We start from the raw sequence: 23116 nt of genomic DNA on the forward strand, positions 1-23116 counted from the left end.
TCCTTGTTTTATTGTAATACTAACCAATATCTGTGCTTTCCCCCTCTCACTCCCCTGCCCATCACCCACGACACATCAATGTGTATTATGCATAGTGGGTTAATCAAAATTCTAGATGTTACGGAATGGTCGCGTAAATTTCCTTTACTTTACAGCTTTTGCTTTCTTTTTAACTCACTGGCTTATACAGCTGGCTCACAGCCAGTCGCAGGTTTCATGTCTGTTATTACACTGCCAGCTGGCAGAGGGACTGAGCAGCTATAGCTTTATTTTAGTGTTTGTTCTTTTCTGCTAATAGATGACATGACATGTTGTATACCATTAGAAAGCTGAAAACCGATTTATGTAACGGTGTTACACTCGATTTCTTTCGATATTTTGTGAGTTATAAGTAATAGTTTTCAGGTTGTGTTAGGTTTATCCCTAAAAAAATCCCATCAAGAAAACATCCTGTAGTGTGAAAAGTAAGAAAGAAGAAAAGTTATACACAGTGTGAATGTGAGAAACGTCTGGTGGCGTTGCACATACTTGTATTTTTTCGATTGTAGCACACCAACAAAAACTCGTGAAGCAGTTTATTTTCACTACTCATCGCTTCAATAAATGGTAAGGTAAGATTTATAAAGAATTCCTATCGAAAAAGTTGTATAATTTAAAGAAAAGTGTGTAAAAAATATGTTGATTTTCGTAAATTTAAATAGTAATTATAGAATCAACTATGGAGGAAAACATTAGTAAGTCAATAGGTTAAATAATTTTAACTCTCCTTATCCATGACTAAACAGATACACTTTCAAGAATTTTATTTTACACATCATCAATCTACGTTATCTGCTTATCAGGTTCAATTAAAAATATATACATTCAATATTTTTGTCTACAGAAACAAAGTTATACTGATGTCTAAAAATGATCATTAAATTCTACTGCAACAAGTTATGAAGTGTAACTGTTCACAGTGAGATATACTTCAAAAAATTTAAACTATTGAAGACTCCATCTTGACAATTTGTCACACTTTATTAAAATTGTGCTAAGTCTGAGAGTGAAAAAAAAATTGATTTTATGAAATTAACCCTTGAATTATTAACACATTGTTTAAAAATTAGAAGTGCTAATAAATGACTTGCTTGCAAATTGGTCCAAAAATATGCAATAATTAAGACAAAATATAGGAAACCAACAGATCAAATAGTGAATCAACAATGTGAGATTTCCTGGGTCAAAGCTGAGGTTAGAAATAGTTAGAGTTAGTTGTCAGTTGTACATGTGATATTTAAAGATAATTAAGATTTTATCGACAATATAGTTTTATTGTTGTCAGTAATGTAAATTGAGAGAAAGTTTGGCTTACTGTGAGGCATCAGAAAAAAAACTTAAATCTGCGTGGATGTAAAAGTAAAGGGAAAGGCATACTGCAAAATGTTCAGAAGTTCTATGACAAATTTGTCAATTTAACAAACATCACACTTGTTAATAATGAGATTTTATTTGTTTAAAACGGACTTAAATGTAATCTACAGCCCATATTATTTTACAAAGAGAAAAAGAGAATTATAGCTGAGGTGAAATGTGCTAGCGACTTGGAAAAATCACCCGTAGCTCAAAAATAAAAAAATGCATGCACCAATAAACTTACTAAAACAGTATAAATACAAATACAAATTAGGAGTTGAAATATTGATAAGAGAGCAATACAGTGATTGAACATTAAATTAAAGCAGCATCAAGTGTTAGTTAGAAAATGCAATAAAGGAACCACCATAGTGATGATGAGTGAAAATGACTACATATCTAAAACAGAAATTTTTTACAGACAGTGGAATAAAAGAAGTAAATAAGGATCCTACAGCGAAATTCCACAATGATTGAAAAACATTTGTCTCAAGATGTTGAAAAGAAATGGTTTCTCGTGTTGACCCTGCAAGCTCTAGTCACACAAACAGAGGACAAGCTGGACAAGAAGACTAATCGCAACGAAAGAACAAATTAACAGATATCTACCATGTAAGTTAATAAGTATACATTAATTCAATGAGCAATTCTGTATAAAGAAGATCTATGACTTTTCTGATAGCATCAAACATATTTCAATACCAGTAGATGCACTCCTTGCAGCACTTCACCAAGTAAACTTGTATACAAATATAGCACCCAGCTAAACCATCGATTTCACTAAAAACAATTTACCGGTACCTGAAACTGTCTCTATATGAGAACTGATAGAGCTAAGGTTGGCCTAAAGTTATTTCATATGTTACCATAAACTTAACCACCAACCAGAAGGTTCAGCAATGGATAATGCTCTCTCCAGTATCATGGCTGAAACGTTCATGAACCAAAAAGAGCAGAAAGTTTTGGTGAAATCCCAGAGTTAGCCAAGGAAATAAACTATTACCAGTACGTTGACGAAATTTTTTAAAATTCAAAGGAACTGTTAATGAAATGAATGATATTGCTCTAAAGCTTAGTGTTATTCACTTGCAAGTAAAATTTACTTTTGAATGTGAACGTAAAGGGCTAATCAATTTCCTTGACATAAATGTCACTAACGAAGACGATACATATAAATTCACCATTTACAGGAAACCCAGCTGAATGCATCTCATAATAGGTTCTTCATCATGGCAGTCTGTTCATTCACTGATGGGTGCCTCAAGCTACCAGTAAGTGAACAACATAGGAAAAATGAAATATAGCTATTCCTAAGCAAGTCGTTGTAATATCTTCAGTCTGTGGGTACAGATATGTAGATTTTGGGTACTCACGTCGTAAAATTAATAAACTGTTTTTACCAACTCTAGACCTCACACGTTCGTGTTGGTCGTTTAGTTTTAGTTTTTGCTACAGTTGGAACGACACTCTGCACACAGAGGCACTTACTTTTATTTTGGAGACATGGCTAGGCAGAAAGGCGAAGAATACCTCTAAATCTAGATACAAAAATTGTATTTCATGCACAAGAACCGTATACAGGATGAGAAATAGTTATCTGCATGTAATCAAAAACACCTGCCTTTTAAAATTCCATGAACAAAAATTTTAATATGTGTTACGAAATTTTTTTTCTACTGGTTAAGACTTGAAATACACATATGTGTACTTTAAACTTTGTAGAACAAATAAATAGCTTGGAATTAAAACATTGTAATTTAGAATGCCTCTATCAGTAATAACTATTAAACAAATCATGAAAACATTTTTCTTTCCTTATTTTATCACAGGGAGTGAAGGAGGTAATAATTGGCTATAACGCTGAAGTTGTTACTAAAATGTTTCATAAAACGAAAACAGAGCACACATGGAGAGCAGGTACTACTGCATAAATAAGGAACAACAAGTGTAGAAACCTACGTCCATGCTCGTAGAATGTAGAGGAAATGCATCAGATAAAGTAGCTCATAGGCTTCGGAAAATCCCGTTAAGAACAGGATCTCGTGTAAGACAGCCTCTTCATTTTACGCTAAAACACAATTAAAGTATATAAAGTTGTAAATTTAGTCGATCGGGTAGTCCATCGGGTGGGCCTAAGATTAAGTGCAACGACTGTCGTAAAAACGTATACAGGTCAGTAAAACTAGTAGGAATTTTGAGGGCAGATTTCAAGAACATATTGTACTACGAAACAGTGGGCAAAATATGGAATCATCTAACTGGAACTAGACATTCAGTAGACCAATAGGGACACATCTTGAAATTTTACTCACAGCGCCTAAGGCTGTCGTCACACAGGACGAGGTAGCTACAGTTGACGGCGCGTTCTGCGAGTCTTGTTCCGTAATTTCCTGCTATTTCACGTTGAGGAGCCATTTCGTCATTTGAAACAAAAAATAAGTTCTGCGATATTTCGGCAACTTTCGACAGTGACAAATCCAATAAGAAGCAAGACTGCCCTCCACGCTACCATCAGAAATTCCGGGACGCCATATTATATTTGTCGTGTTCAACTACAGCCCATATTTGGCTGCTTTTATGTTATAATTTACCTCATATGAACATATACTGTTTCTAAGCACCAGCAGACTGAATCTCTTAAGAACGCATCGAAACTGGTACGATTTGTTATAATATGGCTCTGAGCACTATGGGACTTAACATCTATGGTCATCAGTCCCCTAGAACTTAGAACTACTTAAACCTAACTAAGCTAAGGACATCACACAACACCCAGCCATCACGAGGCAGAGAAAATCCCTGACCCCGCCGGGAATCGAACCCGGGAACCCGGGCGTGGGAAGCGAGAACGCTACCGCACGACCACGAGATGCGGGCATTTGTTATAATAAAATGACGAGAAACATCGAAATGCTCGTTCAGGAATTTTCGTGTTAAGTTACGTTCCTGTTATGACACACGTTGTTTTAAGGCAAAGGCACGCTGAAGATACAATAAAAACGTGTCGTTCTTGTTACGAATTGTTGGAATTAAATTTCAGTTAGTATCAGATCACCGATTAAAGCCTTCAGAATATCGCAACATAAAAGATACGGTCGCATGTCACGGACGTTCAATGTAGCATAGTTGGTGGGGAACGAAGACGTGAAACTGTGTTTGGGTTTGGATCCACGTCCCTAGTATACAGATCTTTTTTTCGTCTTAGAGTTTTAGAAAGGTTGTGGGACTTTCGTATCAAACTAATAGAAATAATTTCCGTAATATCTGATGTTACGTAAATATAATAGCACTGTCTACAGTGTGTTTGTCCGATTTTGTGAACCTTTTTAAGCTGATGTCCTTACTGACTGGACATGTATCTTCCTTTTTAATCATATTACATGTTCATGAATACTGAAGTTTTCATTTATGTATATTACAGAAGGAATAACATGACTATCGTGTAGGCATGACTGGCATACGCGTTTTAATAGACCAAATTCAGTACTTCATTCTCGTAAACAAACAGTGGTATTTGTGAGTCAAATATAGTTGACAGCTGCCGCTGGAGAGCTGAGGTCGAAAATCACATTAACCAGCTCGTCTCTCTTGATGTCGGATTTCGGATTTCTCGTCCGCGTCCACGTAAACGTTAGCTGCCTCGTCTCTTATGAAAACGGTTGGTGGGACATTATTTTAAAATCTTGGAAGTACGTGAAATGCAGTGGGTTATAACCAAACTTTCGGTATTTGAGAGGGGCTCCATCAAAAACGAGTCATCGGAGAACAATGAAACTTTGTGGATACATTTGTAAGGACATGCGAAAGAGAAATAATGAATGAGCCATTTAAATAAACACATTTTAATTTGCTCATGAGACTTGCGTTCCATTTTTACGTTTCAGGTTATAAACATTGCTCAGTAAGACGAACATGTGCACCCACGACAGCCTGGAACTGCAATGAAGATTGTTTGCTGCTGCCCGAAACATCTCAGGTGGGATGCTGACCACCTTCCACGCTATGCTCATCTGCAATGTGCAACGCATGTTCGTATCACGTTGATAAACCCATCCTTCAGGTAACCCCACAGCCATAAATCACACCGATTCAAATCTGGTGATCATGGTGGCCACACAGCTTTCAATAATCGGTCAGTGATTCGGTTTTCTCCAGATATGTTTCGGAGTAGCCGAATGACCTCATGAGCGGTGCGAGGTGGACCCCCATCGTGCATCAAAGCAGTTGAGTCCAAAGCACCTCCCTCCCTTAGAGCAGGGATCACAGTAAAGTGTGCCGTTTACGCTGCGTGTCCTTAGTGCCTGGAGTCCATCAAAGAAAAATACTGATGTCCTTACTGACTGCCGGCCGGCGTGGCCGAGCGGTTCTAGGCGCTTCAGTCTGGAACCGCACGACCACTACGGTCGCACGTTCGAATCCTGCCTCGGGGATGGATGTGGGTGATGTCCTTAGGTTAGTTAGGTTTAAGTAGTTCTAAGTTCTAGGGGACTGATGACCTCAGATGTTGAGTCCCATAGTGCTCAGAGCCATTTGAACCATTTTTTCCCCTTACTGACTTGACATGTATCTTTCTTTTTTATCAAATTACATATTCATGAGCCGGCCACGGTGGTCTAGCGGTTCTAGGCGCTCAGTCCGGAACCGCGCGACTGCTACGGTCGCAGGTTCGAATCCTGCCTCGGGCATGGATGTGTGTGATGTCCTTAGGTTAGTTTGGTTTAAGTAGTTCTACGTTCTAGGGGACTGATGACCACAGATGTTAAGTCCCATAGTGCTCAGAGCCACTTGAACCATTTGAACATATTCATGAACCATTTTTTCCCCTTACTGACTGGACATGTATCTTTCTTTTTTATCAAATTACATATTCATGAGCCGGCCACGGTGGTCTAGCGGTTCTAGGCGCTCAATCCGGAACCGCGCGACTGATACGGTCGCAGGTTCGAATCCTGCCTCGGGCATGGATGTGTGTGATGTCCTTAGATTAGTTAGGTTTAAGTAGTTCTAAGTTCTATGGGACTGATGACCACAGATGTTAAGTCCCATAGTGCTCAGAGCCATTTGAACCATTTGAACATATTCATGAACCATTTTTTCCCCTTACTGACTGGACATGTATCTTTCTTTTTTACCAAATTACATATTCATGAATATTGAAGTTTTCCATGAAACTATACCACACAGTGACGCATTGACAACGGAGGGGAACTTCATGAACTTTCTTTGGCGGTGGCGTGTTGTTACTGCGCCAGTGAGCGTGAAGCGTGCTTCATCATTCAACAAAATGGCCAAGGCCACATGTCGCCACATTCAACCCTTGCAAGAATCTTAAGAGCAAAGTCTACCCCGTCACTTAGCCAACAGTGGTGAGTAATGTGAGGTTTTTTACGGATATCATTTCATAATTGTTCGCAGCACTTTCCGAACGGTGGACCAAGGAATGCTCAGTTGTCCTGACACAGCTCGTGCACTGTTTGGAGACAGCACATTGCGCCCAGCATTCTCAGTCATGGCAACAATATCTTCTTCAACAATTTGCGGCACGATTGGCCGTCAGGCTCTTCCAGGAGCAATTTCCAAATTGCTAGATAGTTCTAACTTCCAAAGCATGTTCTTCAACGCCTTTGTGGAAATACGACCTCTCATTATTCATTTAACGCGTCGATATGCGCGACGACCAGCAGCACTATTGCTGTTGTTACGATAAAACAGCGTTACATGTAAAGCCCTGCTCATCTTGTGCTGACCCACGTTGACTGTCTGCAACTGTAATGCACACTGATGCTTGTGTTTCAACCCTACGTCGCCGTAACAGTACCAACACCTAACGGCAACTCATGACGCTAACGGTACTAACAACGTAAATCCTGCAGCTCACAGTCTGAACATCATTTCTATGATGTTGTTTACCAATGCCGTAAATAGCTTTCCATCTCCACTAGCTCAAGTAGCGAATGTATAATTACAATATCCGTGTATATGGATTTCGCCTGAAACAACCTATTAAAATACTCACTCTCCACTAGAATCCAAGAATTCGGTGCACTTCGAGAATTTTGACATCATAGTCAGACGGCACAGTCAGCAGAATTTCTCCTATTTTACTACAGCACCACTAGGCAGAAAAAGACGTTAGCACTTCGCTGCACTTGCTGGCTACTTGCCTAAAGCATGATACATCTCTGGCCCCCCTGGTGAAAATTTCGTGCATTCAGTGTTTTAGATCAGTGTTTTCACTTAATTATGAATTTTAACAAAATGATTCATGTATTAATGACAGGTGCATTACCTAAATTGCTTGTTGTTGTTGTTGTGGTCTTCAGTCCAGAGACTGGTTTGATGCAGCTCTCAATGCTACTCTATCCTGTGCAACCTTCATCATCTCCCAGTACCTACTGCATCCTTCCGAATCTGCTTAGAGTATTCATCTCTTGGTCTCCCTCTACGATTTTTACCCTCCACGCTGCCCGCCAATACTAAATTGGTGATCCCATGATGTCTCAGAACATGTCCTACCAACCGATCCCTTCGTCCAGTCAACCTGTGCCACAAATTTCACTTCTCACCAATTCTATTCAATACCTCCTCATTAGTTATGTGATATACCCATCTAATCTTCAGCATTCTCCTGTAGCACCATACTTCGAAAGCTTCTATTCTCTTCTTGTCCAAACTATTTATCGTCCACGTTTCACTTCCATATATGGCTACACTCCATACAAATACTTTCAGAAACGATTTCCTGACACTTAAATCTATAATCGATGTTAACAAATTTCTCGTCCTCAGAAACGCTTTCCTTGCCATTGTCAGTCTACATTTTATATCCTCTCTACTTCGACCATCATCAGTTATCTTCCTCCCCAAATAGCAAAACTCATCTACTACTTTAAGTTTCTCATTTCCTAATCTACTTCCCTCAGCATGACCCGACTTAATTCCACTACATTCCATTATCCTCGTTTTGCTTTTCTTGATGTTCATCTTATATCCTCCTTTCAAGACACTGTCCATTCAGTTCAACTGCTCTTCCAAGTCCTTTGCTGTCTCTGACAGAATTACAATGTCATCGGCGAACCTCAAAGTTTTTATTTCTTCTCCATGTATTTTAATACCTACTCCGAATTTTTCTTTTGTTTCCTTTACTGCTTGCTCAATATACACATTGAATAACATCTGGGATAGGCTTCAATCCTGTCTCACTCCCTTCCCAACCACTGCTTCCCTTTCATGCCCGTTGACTCTTATAACTGCCATCTGGTTTCTGTACAAATTGTAAATACCCTTTCGCTCCCTGTATTTTACCCCTGCCACCTTCAGAATTTGAAAGAGAGTATTCCAGTTAACATTGTCAAAAGCTTCCTCTAAGTCTTCAAATGCTAGAAACCTAGGTTTGCCTTTCCTTATTCTATCTTCTAAGATAAGTCATAGGGTCAGTATTGCCTCACGTGTTGCAACATTTCTACGGAATCCAAACTGATCTTCTCCAAAGTCGCCTTCTACCAGCTTTTCCATTCGTCTGTAAAGAATTAGCGTTAGTATTTTGCAGGCGCGTTTTATTAAAGTGATATTTCGGTAATTTTCACATCTATCAACACCTACTTTCTTTTGGATTGGAATTATTCTAGTCAGTAGTTCTACTGGAATGTTGTCTACTCCCGGGGCCTTGTTTGGACTTAGGTCTCTCAGTGCTCTGTCGAACTCTTCACGCAGTATCATATCTCCCATTTCATCTTCATCTACTTCCTCCTCTATTTCCATAATATTATCCTGAAGTAAATCGCCCTTGTATAGACCCTCTATATACTCCTTCCACTTTTCTGATTTCCCTTCTTTGTTTAGAGCTGGGTTTGCATCTGGGATCTTGATATTCATACAAGTGGTTCTCTTTTCTCCAAAAGACTCTTTAATTTTTCTGTAGGCAGAATCTATCTTATGCCTAGAGATGTATGCCTCTACATCCTTACATTTGTCCTCTAGCCATCCCTGCTTAGCCATTTTGCACTTCCTGTCGATCTCATTTTTGAGACCTAAATTGCTTATTAGTTTTAAATTAATTGTATTACGTCTTTTTGTTGCGTTGTAATACTAAAAAGAATAAGCTTTTTCCTCTCTCACTTTCACCTACCTCCCTCCCCTACCCATCACACTTGATGCTTAAGTTGGTAAGATGCATAATAGGTTTAGTAAAACGCTAGGCTCCATGGAATGTTTAAACACGTATATTGCTGTGTGGTTTCCTTATTTTAAAGCTTTGACTAGGTTCTTTTAAAAGAATTTTGACTTTTCACTACTCGCGGTTAGTCAAGTACAACTTCGAGGATTTTAAAAATTGTTAATCTATATTATCTGCTTATTCAGGTACAATTTTTTTAAAAAAAAATTTTTTTTTAATATTTTCAGTGTTGTTACCTACAGAGGCAGTGATTTAATAACATTTAACTTCATTTCAAATTTAGATCTGAATTTGATCATTATATGTGTAAGAAATTAGTTATCAACGTCTACTACTTCCAGTTGAGACTATTAGTATAAACAGGAAAATATTAAACTGCTGCAGAATCCCTTATGACAATATGTCATCCATTATCGAAATTATTGTATAAAGGCTTTCGATCGGGTACCACATGAAGTAAACTGTTTAGTGCTTCCAGAACATCGTTTTCCAGAGCACAGCTTCCGTATGTTGAACCGCGGAGCTAAGTCCAAATGGCTGTAGCAGTGTCCGATGGTCCAATGACTTTCGTATCACAGTAGGAGTCCACCAAGGCTCTGCCATATTACCATAGCTGTTCATTCTTGTAATGGGCACTGTCACATCAGACCTGCACATGCCTCTACCATGGACATTTCTCAGTGCTGACGACGTCATATTAGCCGCGGAGAACGACTTTGATCTCCAGACACAGGAGCGGAACGACCGACTTGCGCAACATGGCCTGCGGCTCAACAGAAAGAAAACTGAGTATGTGATATCAGATCCACGCGAAGTTGGGACCATCAGCTTTGGCGAAGAAGATCTACCGAGACTAACAAGATTTATCTCGGTTCTGCAATCGGTAGTGCTGGTCAACTAAAGGACGAGGTCAACACAAGGATGCAGGCAGCCCAGATGAAGTGGCGAATGACAACAAGAGACACCTGCGAGCGTTCAATGAAGGAACATCTACTGGACAGTCATCCGCCTGTCGCTCTTGACGGTACCAAGTGCTGACTGGCTACTAAAGGAGCAGAACGTCGACTGGAGAAGTCATGGAGACGAACTTGCTCAGGTGGGCATGTGGCATAAGTCCACTGCGTCACGCTTCGAAGGAAACTGTCAGGGAATGTTTTGCGGTCGCACTGATCCAGAAGAAAATGGGAGACACCAGTCTCCGATGGTCTGGACATGTGCTGCGTGCAGAGAACGACGCTGTTGCAAAGGCAGCGTACAGACTGGAAATCATGGGAAAGAGACCAAGGAGAAGGTCGTGACAGCAACGTGCCCAACTCTGCCCAACGGCATCAAGACACTAAATATTCATCTAGACATGGCCCACGACCGAACAAAATAACAAAACAAAATAGCTACTCCAATTACGAACAACTTAAACTGGAAGGAACACATAGAAAATGTTGGGGGAAGGCTAACCAAAAGCTGCGTTTTACTGGCAGGACACTTAGAAAATGTAACAGACCTACTAAGGAGACTGCCTACACTACGCTTGTCCGTCCTCTTTTAGAATACTGCTACTTGGTGTGGGATCCTTACCAGATAGGACTGACGGAGTACGTCGAAAAGTTCAAAGAAGGACAGCACGTTTTGTATTATCGCGAAATATGAGAGAGAGTGTCACAGAAATGATACAGGGTTTGGGTTGGTCATCATTAAAAGAAAGGCGTTTTTCGTTGCGACGGAATCTTCTCACGAAATTCCAATCACCAACTTTCTCCTCCAAATGCGAAAATATTTTGTTGTCACCGACCTACATAGGGAGAAACGATCACCAAGGTAAAATAAGGGAAATCAAAGATCGTACGGAAAGATATAGGTGTTCGTTCTTTCCGCGCGCTGTACGATATTGGAATAATAGAGAATTGTGAAGGTGGTTCGATTAACCCTCTACCAGGCACTTAAATGTGATTTGCAGATCATCCATGTAGATGCAGATGTAGAAAGGCAGCGAATGCTACTACCAGGAGAGACAAAGGCTAAAGAAAAAGAAGAAGATATAAAATGATCAATTTTTTCCTTTGAAACATTTTCACTCTCATTTTAAGTGGCCGTGCTGTATTTGTCAGAACACAGTACCCTTCTACATCTACCCTCCGCAAGCCACTTTACGATGTGTACTTTGTGTAGCAGCTTCACTTCGTGCTCTTCCAGGCGCATATGGTCTGCGGGAAGAACGATTGCTGGTAAGTCTTCGTGTGGACTCGAATCTTAATTTTATCTATTCGTGAGATATACAATATGTGATCAAAAGTATCCGGACACCCCCAAAACATACGTTTTTCATATTAGGTTCATTGTGCCAGGAACACCATATCAGCGACCTCAATAGTCATCAGACATCGTGAGAGAGCAGAATGGGGCGCTCCGGACTTCGAACGTGGCCAGGTGATTGGGTGTCACTTGTGTTATACATCTGTGCGCGAGATTTCCACATTCCTAAGCATCCCTAGGTCCACTGTTTCCGATGTGGTAGTGAAGTGGAAACGTGAAGGGACACGTACTGCACTAAACCGTAAAGGCCGAGTCCGTTTGTTGACTGACAGTGCCGCCGACATTTAAAGAGGGTCGTAATGTGTAATAGGCAGACATCAATCCAGACCATCACACAGGAATTCCAAACTGCATCAGGATCCTCTGCAAGTACTAAGACAGGCGGGAGGTGAGAAATCTTGGACTTCATGGTCGAGCCGCTGCTCATAAGCCACATATCACGCCGGTAAATGCCAAACGACGTCTCGCACGGTTTATGGAGCGAAAACATTGGACGACTTGAACAGTGGAAAAACGCTGTGTGGAGTGACGAATCACGGTACACAATGTGGCGATCCGATGGCAGGGTGTGGGTATGGCGAACGTCATCTGCCAGCGTGTGTAGCGCCACCAGTAAAATTCGGAGGCGGTGGTGTTATGGTGTGGTCGCGTTTTTCATGGAGGGGGCTTGCACCCCTTGTTGTTTTGCGTGGCACTATCACAGCACAGGCCTACATTGATGTTTTAAACACCTTCTTCCTTCCCAGTGTTGAAGAGCAATTCGGGGACGGCGATTGCGCCTTTCAACACGATCGAGCACCTGTTCGTAACGCACGGCCTGTGGTGGCTACACGACAATAACATCCCTGTAATGGACTGGCCTGCACAGAGTCCTGACCTGAATCCTATAGAACACCTTTGGGACGTTTTGGAACGCCGCCTTCGTGCCAGGCCTCACCAGCCGAAATCGATACCTATCCCCAGTTAGCATTCCGTGAAGAAAGGGCTGCCATTTCCCAAGAAACCTTCCAGCATGTGACTGAACGTATGCCTGAGAGAGTGAAGCCGTCATCAAGGGCTAAGGGGGGCCAACACCATACTGAATTGCAGAATTGCCGTTGGAGGGCGCCACGAACTTGTAAGTCATTTTCAGCCAGGTGTCCGGATACTTTTGATCACATAGTGTAAGTAAGAGGAAGCAACAGATTGGTTGACTCTTCTAAGGATATGCGCTTTCGGAACTTTAACAGTAGACCATGCTGTGATGCACAACTTCTCTCTCACAGTGTCTGTAAATGGAGTTGGCTGAGCATCTTTGTGACTTTTTCGCTCTTCTGTAACGGAACTTGCTCCTCTTCTTGCCTCTGTCAGTCCTACCTGGTACGGATTCCATACTGACAGAGCAGTACTCAAATACTAGTCGAATTATTGTTTTGTTCGCTACTTCCTCTGTTAATGGACTACATTTCCTGAGGATTGTTTCACTAATGTCAGTCTGGCACCTCCCTTACTCGTGATTAATTTTATGTAGTTGTTCCACTCCAGATCGCTCCGTACGTGTACTTTTTTATGGAAATAACGGCTTCTAGTGATTGTTCCGCAGTTGTGTAATCATAGGACAAACGGTCCTTCAACGTACTCGCAAAACGTTATATTTATTTATGTTCAGGGCCAATGGCCACTCGCTACAGCAAAAATGGATCCTCTGAAGATCTTCCTGCATTTCGCCACAGTCTTCTAGCGTTGCTACTTTTTTGTAAACAGCGTCATCCGCGAAACGCCTCTTGACGCTTTCGACATTTCCTACCTGGCCATTTGTACACATTGTGGAAAGAAATGGTCCAGGAACACTCTCGCGGGTCACGCCCGAAGTTACTTTTATGCCTGAAGACTTCTCCTTGATCAGAATGACATCCTGTTTTCTTTTTGCTAGAGACTCTTTAGTCGAATCACAGGAGTTAGTCTTCCGCAGGCTCGCAGTTCGTTGATTAGGCGGCAGTGCGGAACCATATCGAATGCCTTAACGAAATCAAAGACCAAGGCATCCACCTGGGCGCCTGCGTCTGTCGCTTTCTCGGTCTTGTGGACTAAACGAACGAGTTGGGTTTCACATGAGCTTTCTTTCGTAACTGTTTTTTTTTTCCTGCAGAAGAGACGTTCCGTTTCCAGAAATGTCCTAGCAAGCAGCCACAAAACACGTTCCAAGATCCTATTGTAGACAGATACAAAAGACACAGGTCTATAGCTTTATGTGTCTGTTCGATGATCCTTCTTGAAAACGGGGATGATCTGTACTTTTTCATGATTAGGAACGCTTCAGTCCTCTAGAGACATATAGCACTCTGCTGGTCGAAGAGGAGAAACTTCTTTCGCATACTCTGTGTATAGTCGTATTTTGTAGGAGCAAATAATTTCACTTACTCTGTAAAATTAGAAGTCCAACTACTTGAGGAGAAACTGATCCGTCCGGTTTCGGTTTTTACCCATATATATATATATATATATATATATATATATCCCAAGGATTATTGTGATGGACTTAGAAGGAAAAACAGAAGCAGAAATAAGAGGGAAGCAATACAGACGATAGCAATGTTTCCCATGAAAGACCATATATACTGCATTTCTTGAAGAACACCATAAAAATGTTATTTCTAACAGAGATGAACTCTTCAATATATTCATAGTAACAATAGTAACTATATCTTTTAAACTGTCAAATGATGTTTGGTTTATAAATTACTATCATCAGTCATCACCAATCAACAACCATCTTTGTCAATCATCGGCAATTACCATCACCACTGAAAATAACCACCAGTCATCATAATCAATCATCGCCACTCACCGCCATGCACCACTAGTCATTACCAGTTACCACCGTTATATCTGTGTCAATGATATCCAAAACATTCATTAAAAACTTGTTGCTCTTATTGTGATATTCAGTCCAAAGGCTGGTTGTATGCAGCTCTCCATGCCATTAAAAACTTATTAAAATTATATATATCTGCAGAAGAAAATTTGTTACCTCTTTCGGATTATTCTGACCTCCTCCTCTGTATACAACGTTATGCACGGATTCATGAAATAAAATTTTTCCCACTTCATCTTACACGGATTGCTCTGGATCCATCTATCGATGGCAATTCAGTCAAGAATATACGTACAGTGCTTCCGTCCCCACAGTCACGCGATAAGGATTCTGCAAGTATTAGTGTTCAGCTGCGTTGGAAACTTATAACCACTAAAGATGTAATATTTTGTTTTATATCTTGTGTTTAAGTCAACGACTCGAAAGTCCTCGTATGGGGATCGTTGTGATTGTGCTTCGACATCCCTCTTTTCTAGCCGCGATTGCGTGTCGACACAGCTTGCACGACCATTGATGACGGTGCACAGCTACAGTGTACAGTAACTATTACGAGCACCTTTTCTCTTCCGTCTAAGCAATCTTGCTATACAGCCAAGCGACTAAAGTGAAATACCGCGGCTTACGCATCTGGTGACAAAAAATCTAAGATCTTATGTGGCACTCAAAGTAATTAAACCTTTCTTGCGTTCTTCGAACCATTCCTCTATAATCAAAGGTGTTGGATATCGGCGTCCTGAGAGGTTTTAAATAGAAGCAATGGTCCTGTAGTGGAAGTAATTAACACACAGAGAGTACTGACATTGTTGAAAGAACTATAGTTTTAGATAAACTGACAATGATCTTTACCTGAAGCTGACTCAATAGTCTACTGATTCCTTCCTCTGTCACATTTCTGTCTTCAGGTAGATGCAGGCCTCTCGACAGTTGCTTTGCTGTGTTTCCACGAGCACCCATAAATACAAGTGCGAGGATCACCTGTATACTGAGAGGCGAGAAGAACAGATTATCTGCCCCATTTCCCAAAACCTGAAATTAGGTAATCTTTTGAAGCGTTTCTCAGACGGTGTGAGACATTCCTGAAACACAGCTGCAGAAACATTTAACACATCCTTATAGTCAATAAGCTTGCTTCACAAAGTCCGGAGGAACAAAATCTTTGACCTAAAACTTACTAACGAAGAAGAAACTGCTGAACTTTAGAGCCTGAAGCTAGGTTAGTAATATATGGGAAAGCATTAAGTAAAATCAAATAGGTTACATGAGCTTTATCTGAGAGTATATTTAAGAAATATGTTTCACTACTCCGGAACGGAAAAGCAAGGAAACTGAAATAAAAGTAAGAGATATTTTTTGCTACTGAAGAACAGAGAATCGAGGAAATTTATACGTTGGTTACACTGAAATAAAAAATTAAAAACAATACTCATAATATTAAGGTAATTTAGTGCAAAACTGTAACACTTTAAAAATTACACTTTTTACATAGAAATTATCCAGATCGGTGGTCACATTCTGATATGTAGACAGAAGACCTTTAGAAAGAGATACAGAATCCCATGCATGACAGCAAATATCACCACATGATCGTACCAGGGGACTGTAATGAAAAAGTAGGGTAAGAGCTAAAGAATGATTCGACATTCGTGGAATTTGCTCAGGAGATTCATGTGTCCTTCGTGAATATATTCTTCCAAAAAATAATATGTAATAAATGACATTAGGAAGAAATTAAACTAAAATTAAATTGACTTTATTCTATCAAACAGTCACGAAATTATACATGATATCATTACCTATTTAACTTTTAAACTTTCGAAAGGACAAGTGAGGCAGAATAATAACAATAATAATAATAAGTAAATGAATCGACTTCATTTACTTCCGATACGATGGACGTGGAAAAATTTATGGGCAAATTTTAAACACATTGTAAATCACGTATTCGACAATTATGTACCGAAAAAGTGGGTTACGGACGGAAAAGACCCACCGTGTTTTAACAGCGCAATTCGGAGAATGCTCAGGAAGCAAAGACAGTTGCACTCGCGATACAAGAAAGATCGGGAGAATGAGGACAGGCAAAAGTTAGTAGAGATGCGTGCTACTGTAAAAAGAGCGATGCGCGAAGCATTCAACCACTACCACCGTCATACCTTAGCAACTGATCTTGCTGAAAACCCAAAGAAATTCTGGACTTACGTAAAATCGGTAAGCGGGTCGAAGGGTTCCATCACTGATCAGTCTGACCTGGCAACGGAAGACAGGAAAACGAAAGCTGAAATTTTAAATTTAGCATTTGAGAAATCTTTCACGCAGGAGGATCGTACAAACATACCGCCGTTTGAGTCTCGTACAGATTCCCGAATGGAGGACATAGTGATAGACATGCCTGGGGTTGTGAAGCAGCTGAATGCCTTGAAAATAAATAAATCGCCAGGTCCTGAAGGGATTCCAATTCGGTTTTACAGAGAGTACTCTGCTCCATTGGCTCCTTACTTAGCTTGCATTTATCGCGAATCTCTTGCCCAACGTAAAGTCCCGAGCGACTGGAAAAAAGCGCAGGTGACGCCTGTATATAAGAAGGGTAGAAGGACGGATCCTCAAAATTACAGACCAATATCCTTAACATCGGTTTGTTGCAGGATTCTCGAACATATTCTCAGCTCGAATATAATGAATTTCCTTGATACAGGGACGTTGCTGTCCATGCATCAGCACGGCTTTAGAAAGCATCGCTCCGGCGAAACGCAACTCGCCCTTGTTTCACATGATATCTTGCGAACCATGGATGAAGGGTATCAGACGGATGCCATATTCCTTGACTTCCGGAAAGTGTTTGACTCAGTGCCCCACTGCAGACTTCTAACTAAGGTGCGAGCATATGGGATTGGTTCCCAAATATGTGGATAGTGTGGATAGCAATGTGCGGCTGTTTGCTGATGATGCTGTGGTGTACGGGAAGGTGTCGTCGTTGAGTGATTGTGGGAGGATACAAGATGACTTGGACGGGATTTGTGATTGGTGTAAAGAATGACAGCTAACTCTAAATATAGATAAATGTAAATTAATGCAGATGAATAGGAAAAAGAATCCCGTAATGTTTGAATACTCCATTAGTAGTGTAGCGCTTGACACAGTCACGTCGATTAAATATTTGGGCGTAACATTGCAGAGCGATATGAAGTGGGACAAGCATGTAATGGCAGGTGTGGGGAAGGCGGATAGTCGTCTTCGGTTCATTGGTAGAATTTTGGGAAGATGTGGTTCATTTGTAAAGGAGACCGCTTATAAAACACTAATACGACCTATCCTTGAGTACTGCTCGAGCGAGGGTACAGAAGCGACTGGAAGACGTTGTTACGACTAATTAAAAAGGAATGATGGGTGACACTTTTAGTTAGGTTAATGGATACTATATGCCTCACGAGATTTCTGTGCTGAATTCTAAGAAATAAGAAAAGAACCAGCAGATAACCTTATGGCAGGTGGACAGATGACAACAGATACACGCTGGAACAAAGTGAATGCGTTTAACTAAAGGCCGTATTTCATAGGAAAGGGTTTTTCCATCAGTAGATGTCCAATGACAATTGATATATTAGAACTGAAATATTGAGACTTTTTGTGAATTTTCTCAGGAATTACACAAAACTTACTTTGTAGATATTATAACACACCCTTTGATGTCGCAAAAACTTACCTTATAGATGTCGAATGTGAGTAAAGAGTTTGCTTGAGATATCGCCTGCAGTGGCACGTTAGCTTCTCCATCGACCATTCTGACGTTTATCTGCACAGAGAAAGATTATTACAAGAACTGCCGTCTATTCCAAAGGACTTGTGAGAAGAATGAAAAATTATCTTTGCAATGCCAAGAGATCGCAAGAACACATCAGCCAGGAAGTGAGTTAGGCGTTTGCAGACCCGTTCCCGCCGCCGTAGCGGAAGTCACTAGCGCATTCAAGTGCTCTGAGGTAGCTCGCTCAAATCCATTTGGTGGAATAAATTTTCACCGATAGTAGTTGGCTGGTAAGGCGAGGTGAGGACGTAGAATTCCAAACCACTACACTTTGTGTCCTTGATATGATAACAAAACAAGCGGCTGTATCTGAATCTAACGTTTTCTTATTCTTTTTAACACATCTGCCAGTTTCTACACAACATGATGTCATCTTTAGCCACCGAACGTAACCTGCCATCCACAAGTGTTTACATATGCAATGAACAAAATCGTATGCCCGCTGGCAAAATTTTGCTGGATTTTCGTACCTTCCGTGTCAATAACAAGCCCAGCTAATTTTGGTCATTCTAAAACCAACAAATGTTCGCCAAGAAAATGTCAGTCCAAGATAACAGAAAATAAAGTGGGTACATATGCGTAAGGTCTCAACAAGTGTTCGTTAACGAACATTACTTTGGACCATACACATATGTACCTCATTATTTACTTAGTTGCAACTCCGTTTGTCTCTTTTTGCATCACGACCTGGATCGAATTTCAAACCTGTCCGTAGTATCTCACTGACTGTGGTCCTACGGCACTGTAGATGTTGATTGACTGATGGACAGGGACAACGAGATTCACTCCCCATTCGTCTTTGCACCACACAAATACGGCACAGCACTGTATACACATCGATTACATCAACTTAAAATTAACAGATACACGTAAGACACAAGACACACACCGCGAGAAAAGGAGCTAGTACACGAGAAGGAAGAAAACCGTTTCCGTTTAGGTGGTCGAACAAACCCTCGGGGTATCTCAACCCACAATACCACGTGATTCTTTCCTTTGCAGAACGGCTGTGACGCCTGTAAAGGAGAGGTACAGACCGACGAACAGTGTTTAAATTCGCTTCAAATTAGCAGAGTAGATGTAGATGTAGAAATTACTGGGCAACACATTTAGTAACGTTATCCGAGGCAGACATCATAACTCAAGTTCTGTGAAATACTCTTTATGGTTAATTGTCAGGAACTACTGGAAGAGTAGTTCCGACAAAAGCTGTATTTAATTTGGTGAAAAAACTTTATAAAGCCAAGATCACATAAATATTTTTTTGTTTACGAACAACAGATTTCGATAGACTTTGCTGTCATCCTACGGTCTTCAAAAATTTGTGTTATAAAATTTGTCCGTTTCGAGCTGGTTGACGGTCTGTAAAGAAGTGTTTATATGATATTGCCTTTAGAAAGTTTTTACCAAGCAGAACATATCGCTCCTAATACTCATCATCAGTATATTCAATTATATTTTATTTACTTTTGTCTGCACTTACCATGGGTGGATTACAACTTTCAATATCTTTCTTACGTTCGACAGTAAGTGTGACTTTTACGAATTAGACATAGTTAGTTGTTTTACACAAAAATTAATAGAAATGTATGTGAATAACTTCTCGGCTTACGTTACAATAGTTGCAATACTGTCTCTAATTCTAGACGAACGATAAAAATGTTTCCAGGTAAGATCGTGTTCGTTTCCATAATCGGCAATACGGATTCAAAGTACTGTTCAACAGTGAGAGCAGTGAAATGTAAAACGTTCACGAGACGAGGTAGAGTGTAATTCCCTCATGAAAAGCTTGATAATATGACTTTTCGAAAATATGTTTATGAGGGACAATTAAAAAGATACTAAATGTATTTGAGCATTTCACATTACCCACTAAAGATATCTAGCGAGAGGGCTTTTCCTTGGATGCTATATTAAGGAAATTATGAAACAGATTCACTCCATGATGTTTGTAAATCGAAATATGGCCTATGGATAGCGTCTTTAATTAGCAGTCAAAACGTCCTCGGTCCCGGGTTCGAATCCCACCAGCGCTTAAATTTTCGGCATGAGAAGTCACGCTCATTCTGCCAACGGCCTTGTCATAGAGGGCGGAGGAGCAAACACAGGTTCAGGGCACTCTCTTGTACTTGGGGTCGGAAACAGGCCCTAACGGCGGAAGAATCGGCAATGATGAACGGCATGAGGATGCAGAAGGCAATGGAAACAACTGCATTAAAGACACGTAACGTGTATCCACAGGACATGTGGCATGTAATTGAAAAAGAGTCATAACGGTCTCTCCACCGGCAAAAGATTCCGTAATAGTCCCCGGCCGGCCGGTGTGGCCAAGCGTTTCTAGGCGCTACAGTCTGGAACCGCGCGACCGCTACGGTCGCAGGTTCGAATCCTGCCTCGGGCATGGATGTGTTTGATGTCCTTAGGTTAGTTAGGTTTAAGTAGTTCTAAGTTCTAGGGGACTGATGACCTCAGCAGTTAAGTCCCATAGTGCTCAGAGCCATTCGAACCATTTGAACAATAGTCCCCTATGCGGATCTCCTGGAGGGGACTGCGAAGGGGGAAGACCATGAGAAAAAGATTAACATATCAACGAAAGGATAACGTTCTACTAGTCGGGGTGTGGAATGTCAGAAGCTTGAACGTGGTAGGGAAACTAGAAAATCTGAAAGGAAAATGTAAAGACTCAGTCTACATATAGTCGGGGATACTGAAGTGAAATGAAAAGTAGATGAGTATAGGGTAATATCAGCAGCAGCAGAAAATGGTAGAAAGGGAGTAGGATTCGTTATGAATAGGAAGTATGTGAGGATACTGAAAGGGTAATAGAGTACGTAAAGGGACATGGAAATCTAATAGTCATGGGGGACTGGAATACAGTTGTAGGGGCTGGAATAGAAGAAAAGGTTACAGGACAATATGGGCTTGGGACAAGAAACGAGAGAGGAGAAAGACTAATTGAGTTCTGTAATAAATTTCAGGTAGTAATAGCCAATCTCTGTTCAAGAATCACAAGAGGAGGAGGTATACTTGCAAAAGGCCGGGTGATGCGGGAAGATTTCAGTTAGATTGCATCATTGTCAGACAAAGATTTCGAAGTCAGACATTGGATACTAAGGCGTACCCAGCAGCAGTTATAGACTCACAATATAGCAGAGATGAAGTTTAGGACATTAGTCAGGAAGAATCAAAACGCAAAGAATTGGGATGCGGAAGTTTTAAGTAATGACGAGATAGGCTTCAAGTTTTCGAATGCTATAGATACAGCAATGAGGAATAGCTCAGTAGGCAGCACAGCTGAAGAAGAATGAATACCTCTAAAAATATCCGTTACAGATGGTGGAAGGAAATACGTAGGTACAAAAAAGGTAACTGCGAAGAATCCATGGGTAACAGAAGAAATACTACAGTTGATCGATGAAAGGAGGAAGTACAAAAATGAAACTTAGGAATACAGACATACAAGTCGCTGATTAACTAAATAAATAGGAAGTGCGGGGAAGACGAAATGGCTACAACAAAAATGTGAAGAAATAGAAAAAGAAATAGTTATTGGAAGGACAAACTCAGCGTAAAGGAAAGTACTAAGGAAGTCATCTTCGGTGACATTAAAAGCAAGAGTGGTAACATTAAAAGAGTAACGGGAATTCCACTGTTAAATGCAGAAGAGAGAGCGGATAGGTGGAAAGAATACATTGAAAGGCTCTATGAGGGGGAAGGTTTGTCTGATGCGGTAGAAGAAGAAACAGGAGTCGATTTAGAAGAGCTAGGGGATCCAATATTAGAATCAGAATGTAAAACAGTTTTGGAGGACTTACGATCAAATGAGGCAGAAGGATAGGTAACCTTCCTTCAGAAGTTCTAAAATCATCGTGGGAAGTGGCGACAAAACGACTTTTCGCGTTGGTGAGTAGAATGTATGAGTCTGGCGACAAATCGTCTGACTTTCGGAAAAATATCGTACACACAGTTCTGAAGACTGCAATAGCTGACAAGAGCGAGACTTGTCGCACAATCAGATAACAGCTCACGCATTCAAGTTGCTGACAAGAATGATGTACAGAAATAGGGAAAAGAAAATTGAGGATGTGCTAGATGACGATCAGTTTGGCTTTAGAAAAGGTAAAGGCATGATAAAGGGAATTCTGACATTGCGGGTGACGCAAGACTAAAGAAAAATCAAGACACGTTCATAGGATCTGTCGACCTGGAAAAAGCGTTGGACAATGTAAAATGGTGCAAGATGTCTGAAATCATGAGAAAAATACAGGTAATTTATAGGAAGAGATGGGTAATGAACAATATGTACAAGAGCCAAGAGGGAATAATGAGAGTGGACGACCAAGAATGAAGTTCTCAATTAAAAAGGATGTAAGACACGGATGTAGTCTCTCCCCCCTCCTGTTCAATCTGTATATCGAAGGAGCAATGATGGAAATAAAAGAGAGGGTCAGGAGTGGAATTAAATTTCAAGGTGAAAGGATATCAGTGATACGATTCGCTGATGACATTGCTATCCTGAGTGAAAGTGAAGAAGAATTAAATGATCTGCCGAATGGAATGAATAATTTAATGAGCACAGCAT

At 40.6% G+C, this 23116-nt stretch overlaps 1 protein-coding gene across 1 annotated transcript in view; it reads right to left on the reverse strand.

The window, feature by feature from the left end:
* The window catches only part of LOC126458536 (serpin B6-like), a 57898-nt gene that overhangs the window by 21311 nt on the left and 13471 nt on the right, over nt 1–23116 (reverse strand). The window contains exons 2-3 of the mRNA XM_050095642.1: nt 18436–18525; nt 15582–15761 (exon numbers count right to left, since the gene is read on the reverse strand). Coding sequence (XP_049951599.1) covers nt 15582–15761; nt 18436–18513 — 258 coding nt within the window. The 5' untranslated portion in view covers nt 18514–18525. The remainder of the gene's footprint in view (nt 1–15581; nt 15762–18435; nt 18526–23116) is intronic.

The sequence above is a fragment of the Schistocerca serialis genome, chromosome 2, assembly GCF_023864345.2.
Source record: "Schistocerca serialis cubense isolate TAMUIC-IGC-003099 chromosome 2, iqSchSeri2.2, whole genome shotgun sequence".
Classification (NCBI taxonomy): Eukaryota; Metazoa; Arthropoda; class Insecta; order Orthoptera; family Acrididae; genus Schistocerca; species Schistocerca serialis.